Raw genomic sequence first — 13,407 nt, forward strand, 5'->3', positions numbered from 1 at the left:
TCTAATTATTACGCCTAACGCCTCGGCTTCAGAGCTCGAGGGGACTGATAGAAGAATTCTCCTTTTCCAGCATTAGGAGGGAATTTAAGTTGTTAAACTTGAACAAAAAACAAAACAAAACAAAGAAAACCCCTAAAAACTTTGTTTTTTTTAAATCTACAAAATAGATCTATCTACTATTTATTTATTGATTGACTGATTGACTGATTGATTGTGGATGTATATACTTGGGTCCTGGGGACTGAATTCAGGCTGTGGGGCTAGGCAGCAAGCATGTTTACCCGTGGAGCCATCATGCACGCCTGCCACCTCTGCTCCTCATGCTTACTTAGTACGGCATCCATTTCTAACGGTGCTTTCAGGGCCAAAATAAACAGCTAACAATTGTGCTGATCACACAGTAGGTGTGTATGTCCTCACGACTCAGCAGCCACTTAAAGAGTAGTAGCTATAGACTGAAAGAACGACCACAATTACTACAGAGTGTGTGCATCTGATGGGCAATTCCCAATTGATTACTGCCACCCTCATTTCCTGCTCTAGATCAGCTCTGTAGGGATCTGCTCATTTACTTCATCGACTGCTAATAAACTAACTTGTCAAAACTATGCCATCATCAGATGTGCCCCGCCCCCCGACACTGGGGACTTCCCTGGGCTACAGCCCGGTAGATGTCAGCACCCAGTATAGCCCCTCTGAGTTTCCTGGGGCTCTCAGTCTTACAGGACTGCTTACCATGTCTGTGAAAGTGGCGTATGTCAGTGCTGCTGGTGCACAGATCCTGGTTCTAATACCAGACCAGAGATCCAAAGTAGGATGTGCAGAAATTCTAAACTCTAAGGGGCAGGAGGGAGGGTATGGGGGTGGGGGGAACCACATGCCCCTGGGCAAGTGACCCCACAAAACCTTCAGATTCTTATTTACTTCTACTTATCAAATCTGGTATGACGTTAATCCTTCAATGTACTTCACAATAAATAATCCTGTAATTGAGCATGCAATCCACTGTGGCTAAAAATTACTTGCGATAAGAGTTAAGATACCTGTGTCTTAAGCAATGTTTTCATTAGAAGAGAGGAAGAAACAGTCATAGCGTCTCTTGCCTTCCTTAAGCCATCAGGAATCTAGACAAGACCCTCGGGGGCAGAACAATGCCTCTTTCCCTAAAGATTGATGGTTCAGTCTCTGGATTTATCCATGTGTTACCTTACAGGGCAAAGAGGATTTTGCCTGAGATGGAATTAAGGTTGCTAATAACTGGAGTCTGAAATTGGGAGATTATCCTGGATTATCTGAGTGGGCCCAATGGAAGCCAAGAATCCCTCAAAAGGGACAGAAGTCACAGGGCTGATGTCACCCAGAGGTGAGGAAAGAGATTCCCCTGCAGTCACCATGATGCTGTTGGCCCAGACACCTATGGCAGATCCCTTCCCACGCTCAAGGGTTGCACGGTAACAATCTGTGCTGCTGAGCCAGTTTATTTCTGTAACCAACTACAGCAACGATAGGAAAACCTCGGAACTTACATTAGCGATAACAGTAGAAATAGCAGCAACTATAAATATTCCTGGTCATTTACACAAACTAAGTAAGGTGGCTACAGCTTCCAAAAACCACGCTCTATGCAGAAAATGTGATGACTCCATGTAAAATAAGGCAGCAGGCCGGTCAGAGACTGTTGGCAGGCATGCTTTAGATGTACCTGTGCTCTCCCTCTACTGTAACTGCTTAGTAACAATTATAAACGGGATAAAGGTGCTATGCTCTGGTGTGAATTTTACACAAAAGCATTTTCATGCTGTATGAGATACTATAAAGAGGACACTTCCCTTCATGAAATATTCAATATTTCTTGGATTCTTCTAATCTGGGATGCACACGCACGCACACACACACGTGACATGTACACATATGTGTGCAGCTGCACATGTACATGTGCTTATACACATGTGAGATTTTGATTTTTCTCAGTCCCTTTCCACCCTATTTTTTGGCACAGGGTTTTTCACTGAGCCTGAAGTCCCTTCACTGGGACAGCCTGTCTAGCTCCTAAGGTTCATGGATCTGCTGCGTCTGAGCCCCGAGCCTTTAACACTAACGACAAACTCTTCTGAAATTGTGTCTGGCATGGGTGTGTACAAATGAGTTCCACTACCCTGGGAGGCTGGAGGGTCGGGTCCTCCGGGGCTGGAGCTTCATGTGCTTGTGAGCCATGTGATGTGCATGTTAGGAGCTGACCTGAGTCCTCTGCAGAGCTGAGCCATGTCTCTAGCCTCTCAGCCTCCCCATTTTACATAGGTTATGGGGATTTGATCTCAGACCTCTGGGCTTACCCGCAGGCACTTTACCAACTGAGGTGTCTCCATGGCCTGCCTCTCTGTGTACTGAACAACTGCAGACACAGGACCAGGCCCCACTGTCAGAGGACGGACTTTTCTGTGGACTCAGAAACACCCTGTGCTCACCTGTTGTCAAAGGCAAGTGGGTGACGCTGTTCAGACAGGTCAGGGTGAACCATGTGGATGACAGTGTAGCCCCAGAAAACAGGAGGAGAAGAATTAGTTTCAGCATACCCCGGATAAAATCTGCAAACCTGAAAAGACACAATAGCAAATTAATCCTAGCTAGATTTCTCAGTATTGTTTAAATTAGCAACATACTTTCTTTAAGCAACTATTTCTTGAATTTTCACTGCATATTTTTAAAAACCAGTTATGAATATAGATTTCCTTCCTTTCTTGTGTTACTTATGTTACTTTTATAATAATTTTCCCTCTTACAAAATATAAAGTGTTTGGAGTCTACACCTCACAGAATAGAACTTTAAATTGACTTTTACTCTATTTTTATACTTTTAAAACATTTTGTAATGAACACGGCAGCTCAGTTTTAGAGCTGACAATGAAGTGCAATGTTGGTTCCTCCAAAACTCACAGCCCTGTCACACACACAAGCGCCCCTGGAGCACCCCTCCTCCAGCAGGACCTGGCCCTGTTCTGCCCTCCTGGCCCTGTTTCCAGTTGGGTAACTGTGTTCTGTTCTCATCCATGTGAAGGCTGGGTCCCACTGAGCGTTTAACTTGGGCACTTCCTTGGAGAGGCCTTTCTGCTGGTAACGCTAACACCGCAGACCCGTGTGTGGCCCACTACTGCTCCGCTCATCCAGGTCTTGTTCAACATGGCCCTTCCTGCTCACTCAAGTCCTCCCCTGCATTCTGCTTTATATCCCACAAGAACTAGTCTCTGTGGGAAATTATTTATTTCACGTCGTTTTACTAATCAGTAAACTTTCTAAGAGCAAGAATAAAGTGAAGCTGTGGCAACATACGCTAAACTCCGAGCAGCCAGGAAGCCAAGGTAAGAGAGTAGAGAGGTCAAGGCCAGCCTAGGCCAAACAATGAGATCAGAACAGCAGTCTGGGGTGGGGTGGGGCAGATGCTCGATGTTATCTATCAAGCTGGGAACTTTACAGCATTTTAGATTCTCAAAACCCAGCTTTACCCGAGTCCTCATCAACTAAAAACCACGCGCTTCGCCTCTCGTCCCATTCTGTTTGTTGCTTTTTCTCCTACCACAGCTCTGGCTGTGCCTACATACAGCTACTCTATCCTTTGGAATTACTTCTGTTATAGAAATGTCCCCAATACGACATTAACCAAGTCCTCTCCAGGCTGCCTTTAAAGCCGGCTGTAATGTCTACTCTATGCGGCTGTCCTTTGCAATTCTTCAGTACTAGTCTTCTTCTTCTCCTCCTCCTCTTCCTCCTCCTCCTCCTCCTCCCCCCTCCTCCTCCCCTCCCTCCTCCTCCTCCCTCCTCCCCTCCTCCCCCTCCTCCCCCCCCTCCCCCCCCCCTCCCCTCCTCCCCCTCCTCCTCCCCCTCCCCCCCCCCCCCCCTCCCCCCCCCCCCCCTCCTCCTCCTCCTCCCCCTCCCCTCCTCCCCTCCTCCTCCTCCTCCCCCCTCCCCTCCTCCCCTCCTCCTCCTCCTCCTCCTCCTCCTCCTCTTTCCTCCTCTGCATTTATTTGGTATATGATTGATCGTGTTTGTTGGTATTTTCTGGAATATGTGACTCTGGGATATGAGAGCTGCCACCACTTGTGGGTGGGAAGAACGGACTACCTGCTTATTAAAGTTTGCTCTCATTTAGGGGACACTTCTACATACTCTGGAGGATCCCACAACCTCATAAAAATGTCTGGCCCCCAAGACATGTCCCCAAGGAGATACGAAGTGCTTGGCCTGAATTCTGAGTTTACGAAGGATTATTATTTATTATAGAAAAACTGTAAATGATTTTTGTCATAATTGTCAGGACAATGTGTTTCACAATCAGTCAAAGGGCTTTCCTAGCTCAAACCTTTAGCTTTTATTCTTCTATGCCTTTCTAACAAAACGAAACAACAAAACCCCAAATAAAGCGAGCTTCACTTGACGTCATCCACCATCACCCCAGGAACACTGCAAGGTCTACACTGCTGTCCCATGCAAAACACACTGTGCTGGGCACTGAGAGGTTTCTGCATCCTCTTCATCTCCTCAAATATGTAATTAGATTCACTTCATCCTGGCAAACTGATTGGCTGGCTTGGTGTGACGCACTGGCTAATGACATTCTTTCTTTAAAAACACCGAGAGTAGTTTCACAGGTAGTCACAGGAAGGAGGGATGTTTTTGTTTCTGAGATTTCTGGTTTTAGAATAAATAAGAAAACTCTTTCTTTTGCTAACCTATTTGTTGTCATGGTGGGATGAAAACGAGTCTGAGGAAACTGGAGCCCTTTACAGACTTTCACTTCAGAGGGATTATCACAGGGACACAGCCGTTAATCGGGGTCTGCCTTCCCACGAGCACCCAGAGATGCTGGATACACGGCTCTTCCACACACGTCTTCTTGCTAACTACTGCTTTACCTTTTTAACTATATCACATTTTTGGGGTGGTCCCATCTGAGGATGTTGCTCTCAAATAAAATGAAGAGAAGGAGCTTAATAAAACTGGACATATACTTCCTGCCTTCAGAAACCATTTTGGGGGAGACTGCTCCCAAGCAGGCTTCTTATAGAATCCTTTTTGCTGCGAGAACCACAACAAGTGGCCATTTCTGGCCTCTTCTTCTGCTTTTTCCTAAACAGTGTTCACATTGGAAAGCCCACTTCTTATCCCCCCATCTACTTGTGAGTTTCATATGAGATAGTCTCACCTTGCCATAGCTATCCCAACAACACAGCCTCCAACTATGGACCAAAATCCAATCCAGCCAGCATCTACCTGTTAACAAAGTAGAGACTTGTTATCAACACATTAATTAGTGTATTAATATGATAATATTAATACAAGACTGGCATGTTGCATCCAAGGAGAAATTAAATGAAATCCTCTTCAGTCAATATTAACAGCTAGGAAAATAGCAACAAATCTAGGAAATATTTAAGAGAATGGATAAAACAAAAGGATTCATGTGTAACTAATGAGTATAAATTTATTATGTAATTTTATCCTCTATTAATTTTTATTGGAATGTTTAAATCAACAAAATAATACCATTAATATTTTCAGGCATGTGCTATACACTAGCATTGCCTAGTACTACCTAATAATAAGAACTCTCAATATAAAAGAATAGAATACGGTCCAGGACCTCAAGAAGTTTAAATCTAATCATCATACATAAAAACTCCTATAAAATAATTGGTTGCTAAATTATCTGGCCATCCCTAAGACTATATGGAGTGATAAGAGACGTGGGAGGAGAGATGGGGAGAAACATGAGGCTGAGGAAGGGGGTGATAGTGTAACCTGGATATAACACGTACCCCCGGTCCAGTGACTCAGCTTGGACCCCAGCTGCTGGTACCACCTGAGAAGTTCGGGAAGCCTTAGGAGGTAGGGCCTACCTGGAGGAAGGAGGGACTGGGGTCATGTCTCTAGGGACTGTACCTTGTCCTGGGCACCTCTCTATGGGAACTGAACTGCCCTGCTGCCTGCCATGATGTTTGCCCTCTCTCAGCCCCATAGCAATGTGCCATGTCAACAGAGACTAGGATCTACAGAACCATAGCCAAAGCAATTCCTGTTAAGTTGTTCTATCAAATATGTTGTCACTTACAAGTCTGATGAACACAAGTAGATAGAAAAAAAAAAGAGCCGAACCCAGAAACTGTTTTTATTCCTGCTACTGGTGAGCTCAGTGATCCTGGTCAATTATGTCTCCTACCCACAAAACAGTGAGGGAGACTATATGTGCGCAGGACTTAGCTTGGTGAGCAGCACACCGCAAGTGCTCACTAAGCACGAGCAACTGGTCCCCTCTCAGAATGCTTCTCCCATTTTAGCTCTTCCTGCCTTCAAGCCCACGTACTCTCGGGGCATGTGACATTGCCAACTGCACCTCTTGTGCGGGTTTGTTCATGTCCTGGTGCTGTGTGGAGGACACCTTCTGGTCCTGGTCCCGCCCTGCCTTTTACTTTGTTTGGGCCAGGGTCTCTGCTAAGACGGCCTTCAAGCTTCAGGAGATGCTCTTGCTTCTCTCTCCTCTCACTGCAGCAGCACTGGGTCTGCAGACTCAGACTCCGCTCCTCCCCTGGTTTACTGGATTCGGATGACCTAAACTCAGGTCCTCATGCTCCTGTGACCAGCCCTTTACCGGCTGAGCCTTTGTCTCTCTAGCACAGCCGTACACATTTTCATTCGTCCCCTGGGTAAGTGGACACTGTGTGTCTGGCTAAGAATGTGCGCCTAGCTGGACTGATACCAGTCTTTTCAAGCCAGTTACGATCTTGTTCCCTTGTTAAATTAAAAATTAAAGCATAATTTTAAGTTATTCTTTAATATCTGGTGTGATCATGGACTCTGTATCTCTCAGAGTTTAAACATAGAAAGATACCAGGAAGGGCTTCTTAGGGTTTGCAATACAAGGCACGGATATGCAAAAACTGGCGTCACTTAAGTAGGCTTGCACACTTCCTTATCAGAACTGAGCACAGCTGCAATGACTGCCACCTAAAACACAGGTCAAGAACTGGAGGGGAGCGGCTGTCTTGTGGCAAAGACTCAGCTGTGGTCTAGGGCACGTGTTGGAACCAAATCCCTGGTGAGACAGTACAGGGAAGGGGGCCTTTTATAAAGGAAGGGCTGCCTCGTCCTCTGCCGTGTGATGTTGCAGAGAAGGGACATCTGGAGGCAGAAAGGGAATCGAGCAGATATGGAACCTACTAGTGTTCAGATTTTGGGCTGCCAGCCTCCAGAACTATTAGAAAGAAATTTCTGTTACCATCAATGTCTAGTCTAAGGCATTTTGTTAATGTATGTGTTGTGGACTGAGGCAGGCACCTGGTAATCTGGATTTGTATTGTATTGCAGTTGAGAATGCAAATTCCAGGAGGAAATCTATCTGAAGCCCAGAGGAGCCTGGTGGAAGGCAGAGCTATGAGAGCATGACCTAGGCCAGGAAGGGAACCCAGAGTGACAGCTGGGCATTTGTATATCACTTTCTTTAGGAGTGTCTACTTACTCAAAAGTGTATTTAAGGGACAGACATGTGGTTCATCTCATTCACCCAGGAAAGAAATGATAACAGTTTGGAGCTCACTGTAGGGTGAGATCCTAGTGAAAACAGACTTGACTTGGGGACCTTGATGGGCACACGGCAGGAAGAGAAACTGGAAGTGCAATGACCTTTCATGAGACTAAAGTTTAGATTTAAATGGCTGCAGTCTTTGAAAGCACACCAAAGCAGTCCCTAGGTTCTCTCTAGGAAACAAACAAACCGACCCCCACAATTCTCTCTAGAGAGTTTCAGAGGGAAACAGCATCCTCTTCACATCCAGGTGACTCCTTACAAAGTCTGAGCCTAACACTCAGCCAGACATCTCTGTACACAGTAAAGCAGCAAGAAGTTATGAAGCATCAGACATAACAGGCCAGAGAACGGGGCCTGAGGTGCAGACTGCAAATGAATACTACTAGGAGATGAAAAGGTAGGTGTGTCTATAGAAATCTGTATACTAGAAGAGAACAAATCAAAATTTATCACTCAAAAATACAATCAATGAAGTTAAAACCTGGAGGAATTTAGTAGTATATTACAGCTAAAGATTGAAGTGTTGAGCTGGAAAAATGATAGATAAAATATCCAGTCAGAAGCATTAAGAGGTAAAAATGATAGATAAAATATCCAGTCAGCAGCACAAAGCTGTAGTCACGGCTAGCGGTGCCTCATGACTGGAAAGGCAGCTGGAAAGTGTAACACACACGCATCAGGTGAGAAACTGGAGAACACAAATCTTGAAGAGACGTTGGCTAAACATTTCTAGAAACTGAAGAGACAAGTTCTAGATACAGCGAGTCCAACAAACCTCAAGAAGAAGGACTGTGGGGGACTGGGGATGCAGCTCAGTTGGGAGGGGACCTGCCAAGCATAAAATGGGGCATGGTGACAGGCAACCATGACCCGGAACTCCAAAGGCGAGGACTGGGTCAGGAGTTCAAGGTCATCCTCAGTTGCACGGACAGTTGAGGTCACACTGAGCTCCTGTGGCCAGTCTTGTTTTAATTTTGAACAATGTTATTCTTGTAAAAGAAAACGGGCTATGTCCTTATAAACACCTCCCACACTGCAATGGAACCTGGAAATATGTTAAATTAAATAGTAATGGTGAACTTAAATACATTCAGAGTGGGATGGCCATAGACGCAGATGGAGTAATGATAAGAGTTCTACTTAATTAAACTTACGGATGGGAAATCCACACTTTTTTTTTTTTTAAAAGAAATGAAGCAGCCTTAAAATGAATCTATTTAAAAAGTTGAAAAATCAAAGACACTCAGAGACATTTATGTTTGAAAATTAGGAAAAGGAGCAAAGTTAACTCCTTCCTGAAGAACATAAAGATGAAAGTGTAAATCAGCAGAATGCTCAGAAAAGAAACATTCACTAAAAGCTAATGGAATTACTCAAGGAAAAACTATGCGAGAGGACACTGATACTCAGGGTAAAAAGTACCCTGAATGCCTAGCCCTGGAGGGCTAATAAAATCACCAGGGAGAGGATAACCAAGACATACACTTTGCCAGGAAACTAAAGCACTGGCCTGAGATGGACAAACAATATTGAAACTAATTAAAAGGACATGTGAGTAATTTTGTAACTTAAAAATCTATTTTGGGAGCTGGAGAGATGGCTCAGTGGTTAGGTCCTGAGCCAATTCCCAGCAACCGCATGTTGGCTCACAACCATGTATAGTGAGATCTGACGCCCTCTTCTGGTGTGTGTGAAGACAGCGACGGTGTACTCATATATGTAACATAAATAAATAAATCTAAAAAAATTGCCTACTGAAATGTTAATGTAGGATCGCCTTTTAAAAACTCTATTTTTATTTAGTGTGCTTGTGTGTTTGCTCTCGTGAATATGCACCATATGTATGCAGAGCCCAGGGAGCTGGAAGAACCCTGAAACTGGAATTGTATTGTAGATGGTTTTGGGGTGCCATGTAGGAGCTGGTGACTGAACCCGAGTCCTCTGGAAGAGTAGCAAGTGCTCTTAACTGCTGAGCTGTCTCTCCAGACCAAATTTTGTAATGTGAAAGAAACAAGATTCAATATTTAAAACAATTTTTTTCACCAAAAAGTAAATGGCCTAAACAGTAAGGTCTATCAAATATTTAGAGAAGAACAAAAGATCAAACCCATAATTGTTTTTTAAATCTACTTTTCCTTTTTGAAACGAGTTCTCTCTGTGCAGTTCTGGTCGCCCTGGAAAGATTCACCTGCCTCTGCCACTTGAGTGCCAGGATTAGAGGACACACCATCATGCCTGGACCTCAAACCACACTCTCATACGAACTCTTTGATTAAAGGAAAAGAGAATATGTCCCGAATTGCTTTAATACCAGCAGAACCTTGATGGTGATGCTAAGGACATGGCTCGGTTGGGACAGTGGTTGCCTAAAAGGGCCTGGGTTGCCCCCCAGCAGTGCATAAGCCAAGTGAACCTCTGCGCTTGCCAACAGAGGCAGGAGAACCACAAGTTTAACATCATCCTTGGCAACAGAGCGACTTCTAGGCCAGCTGCGCCTACTTGAGAGTCTGTTTCAAAACCAACCAAACCAAAAAACCTCTCAATCTTTAAAATCCTAAACAGACAGGACAAGAAAGGAAAGTTACAGTTCTATCTCATTCTGGAGCTCAACCAACCCAGAAACCTTCAAAACTCCAACAGGCCACTGAGGGTTAGAGTCTAGGAACAAAGGTAAGGAAGATGTAACTTAACTTCATTTAAATTACTGAAGCTTTGGCTGGGCAGTGGTGGTGCACTTTGATCTCAGCACTTGGGAGGCAGAAGCAGGCAGACCTCTGAGTTTGAGGCCAGCCAGGATAGCCAGGGCTACACAGAGAAACCCTGTCTCAAAAACACCAAAGCAAAAAAACAACAACAACAACAACAACAATTACTTGAAATTCATACCAAACAGCCATATGCACCTAATGGCTACTGTACTGTTTCCCAAGAGAACACAGGACACTTATGAATTAGGAGCAAGCAGGATTTTTTTTCTCTTTCTTTTGTAATATAGTCCTCGCTAAGTCTAACACCTAGACTACTGAAGAGTTGGATTCTGTTGATTACGCGTTCTCCAGTTGTCCTCTATGTGGGTGACTTCTGTCTGACAGGCTGCACTGTGAGGACAGCCCTGGGTGTGACTATAGCAGAGGAGGAAAGAGACTCGGGCCTCTCACTGGGAGGGAGGGCCACGCCGTCACAGCGGCCTGTGGTCTTCAGGGCTTGCTGTGTGCTTTGCTATGGTGGGTCACACAGAGCAAATCTGTCCACAGGGATGGCTCTTCATTCTGCACTTAATATCCATGAAAGCTGTCTTGACAGCATAAGCCTATAGGGCCAGATAGAGGGAGGCTGAGGCAGGAGGACTGGAAGCTAAAAGCCTACTTGCATTATAGAGCGAATTCAAAGCCAGACCTGGACAGCTTAGCGAGACCCTGTTTCAAGAGGGCTGAGATTTCATGTCAGTAGTAGAGCCCTTGCCTAGCCTATGTGAGACCCTGGAAATTTAATTTTCAGTAGTGGGGAGAAGAAGTTTTGGGGTGCTGCTGTACTGGCTCCCTACTGCGACTGCACCTCTGCTGTCGAGGCTCTACTTCCCGCCCTGTGGCCGGCTCCGGGGAGCGCTAGGTGTGCAGGCCATTTCTCAGCCAGGGTTGCAGGGGCAGGAGGGAATGACCCCACTCTATCTACCAGCGAGCCTCCTTCTCTATGATTCAGCAAGAAGAGTGGGCAAGAGACTTGAACAGGTAATCACAGAATAGGATGTTCAAATATCCGCTAACAGTTGCAAAGGACAGTCCAGATGTCCCTGTGATGCACACAAGGCACAGTCCCCAGTGAGTCCATGAAAAGGCGGCAAACACTGCTGCATGACCACATGCTCTGTCCACGTGGAGCAGGAGAAGCACCAGCTGCTGCTGACAGGACTGTAAACGGATATGGCTGCCTCGGACGGGATTTACATTGCCTGTCAAAGGAGGCAAGCGTGAAAAGCAGCAGTCATTCCTAGACACACAAGCAAAGGGGGTGTGCGGGAGGAGCACTGACAACAGTGCATGCGAACGGTCACGCCGGCCTGCTGCCGTAACAGCGGAGAGTGGGACATAAGCCGAATGCTCACTGGAAGCAGACGGCAGCACTGCTCACTCACAGAACGATGGCGATGGGTCTCTATCTGTCTTTCCTACCATGCCGTCTGGAAGCAAAAGACTGCAGTAAAGGCAGCAAGCATGGTGGACAGTTTAATTTCATGGGTATTCTTTCCCATTTGTGTGTACACGTGTGCACATGAGTATGTGTGTGCACGTGTGCTTGTGTGTGCACGTGTGCTTGTGCGTGTGCATTCGTAAGTGCAGATTGGAGAGCAATGTGGAGAATTAGACACAAGGATTACGTGTCCTTGTATTATGTGGGTTCTGAGTATCGAACTCAGATCATCATGGTTTTACCCATGAGCCATCTTGCTGGCCCATGGTTTTTTTTTGTTTTTGTTTTTGTTTTTGTTTTTTGGTTCTTTTTTTCAGAGCTGGGGACCGAACCCAGTGCCTTGCGCTTGCTAGGCAAGTGCTCTACCACTGAGCTAAATCCCCAACCCCACCATGGTAGTTTTATAAAAAGGAGGCATCCTAATTCTGAGACTAGAAAGTACTTGGAATAGCAATCTATCGGATGATGGTTTGTAATTACTTTATCAAGTCTAAAACAAGGATAAAGGATGAAGTTAACAAAACTAAGACTTTTTCTCTTCTGTCTATCAGTATTTTCTCTTCTGTCTGTCAGCATTAAAGGCAGCCAAAGAGATGCGAAACTCACGCTGATGATGAAAATCAAGTTTTCAACTGTCCCACAGGAATCCTGATTCTTGCAACAATGATTTAGACAACACTTTACCTAATCTTTGAAGCTAAAACCAAAATACATCACCCATTACTTATAAATCAGATGAGCTAAAACACTGACAATACACACAGACACAAATACTTACCTGACTAACATGCACTGGTGTTAAAATCAAGTCCAGAACTCCAGACCAGCCAGCAAACACACCCAGTGGTATTGCGTATGCTAAAGCAATCATCAAAAACCTCAAATTGCTGCAAAAGACAACATTACAAATTTAAAACGAAGAATTTAAACTATTCATGAAATACTTTAAGTCATTTTGAAACTGGAGGTGTGTATCCATTTATTAATAAACTTGAGGTTCTTTAGCATTTTCATTTCTTCTAAGATGTACTCTGTGCACCCAGCCTACATGGGATGATTTTATCACAGCCCTGAGCTCAGGGTCAGTAGGTAGAAGAGTGTGAGAGCCAGAGTTGGTAGAGCCAGGGAACCAGGACAGATGCGCACACAAACTCAGAGACTGTGGCAGCACGCCCACAACCTGGCCAGCTTCAATATACACAGAATCCAGCATCGAGAGGGGCGTGGACACAAAGTCTCATGCCCCACCCAAGAAGCTCTATGTACATGATGTCTGCTGGGAGAGGGAAAACCAGTTTTCTTTAGTGGAGTCACAAAGGATAATATCAGTCACACTCCGAAACAGCTGGTAACACAAACGGACCCTTGGTCTGTCTGTTCTTTTCCTTTTCCTTTTCCTTTCCTTTATGTTTGGCTTCCATAAGAGAGAGAATATGAAGTTGGGTGGGGAGGAGTGTGGGTAACAACCTGAGATGCATTGGAGGAAGGGAAATATTATGATTAATATATATTATGAAAGCTACAAAAACCAAGAAATTGCACACTTTTTACTTATAGTTCTTTTTACTTATAGTTCTTAAAATCCCCAGTGTTTGCTGTGCTGTACTTATGTGCTATATTGTATTTAAGAGGCTGAGGCAGGA

At 44.9% G+C, this 13,407-nt stretch overlaps 1 protein-coding gene across 1 annotated transcript in view; it reads right to left on the reverse strand.

The window, feature by feature from the left end:
* The window catches only part of Slc49a4 (solute carrier family 49 member 4), a 72,997-nt gene that overhangs the window by 18,425 nt on the left and 41,165 nt on the right, over positions 1-13,407 (reverse strand). The window contains exons 5-7 of the mRNA XM_032900162.1: positions 12,543-12,651; positions 5,198-5,265; positions 2,466-2,593 (exon numbers count right to left, since the gene is read on the reverse strand). Of these exons, the coding sequence (XP_032756053.1) occupies positions 2,466-2,593; positions 5,198-5,265; positions 12,543-12,651 (305 nt within the window). The remainder of the gene's footprint in view (positions 1-2,465; positions 2,594-5,197; positions 5,266-12,542; positions 12,652-13,407) is intronic.

The sequence above is a fragment of the Rattus rattus genome, chromosome 4 (assembly GCF_011064425.1).
Source record: "Rattus rattus isolate New Zealand chromosome 4, Rrattus_CSIRO_v1, whole genome shotgun sequence".
NCBI lineage: Eukaryota > Metazoa > Chordata > Mammalia > Rodentia > Muridae > Rattus > Rattus rattus.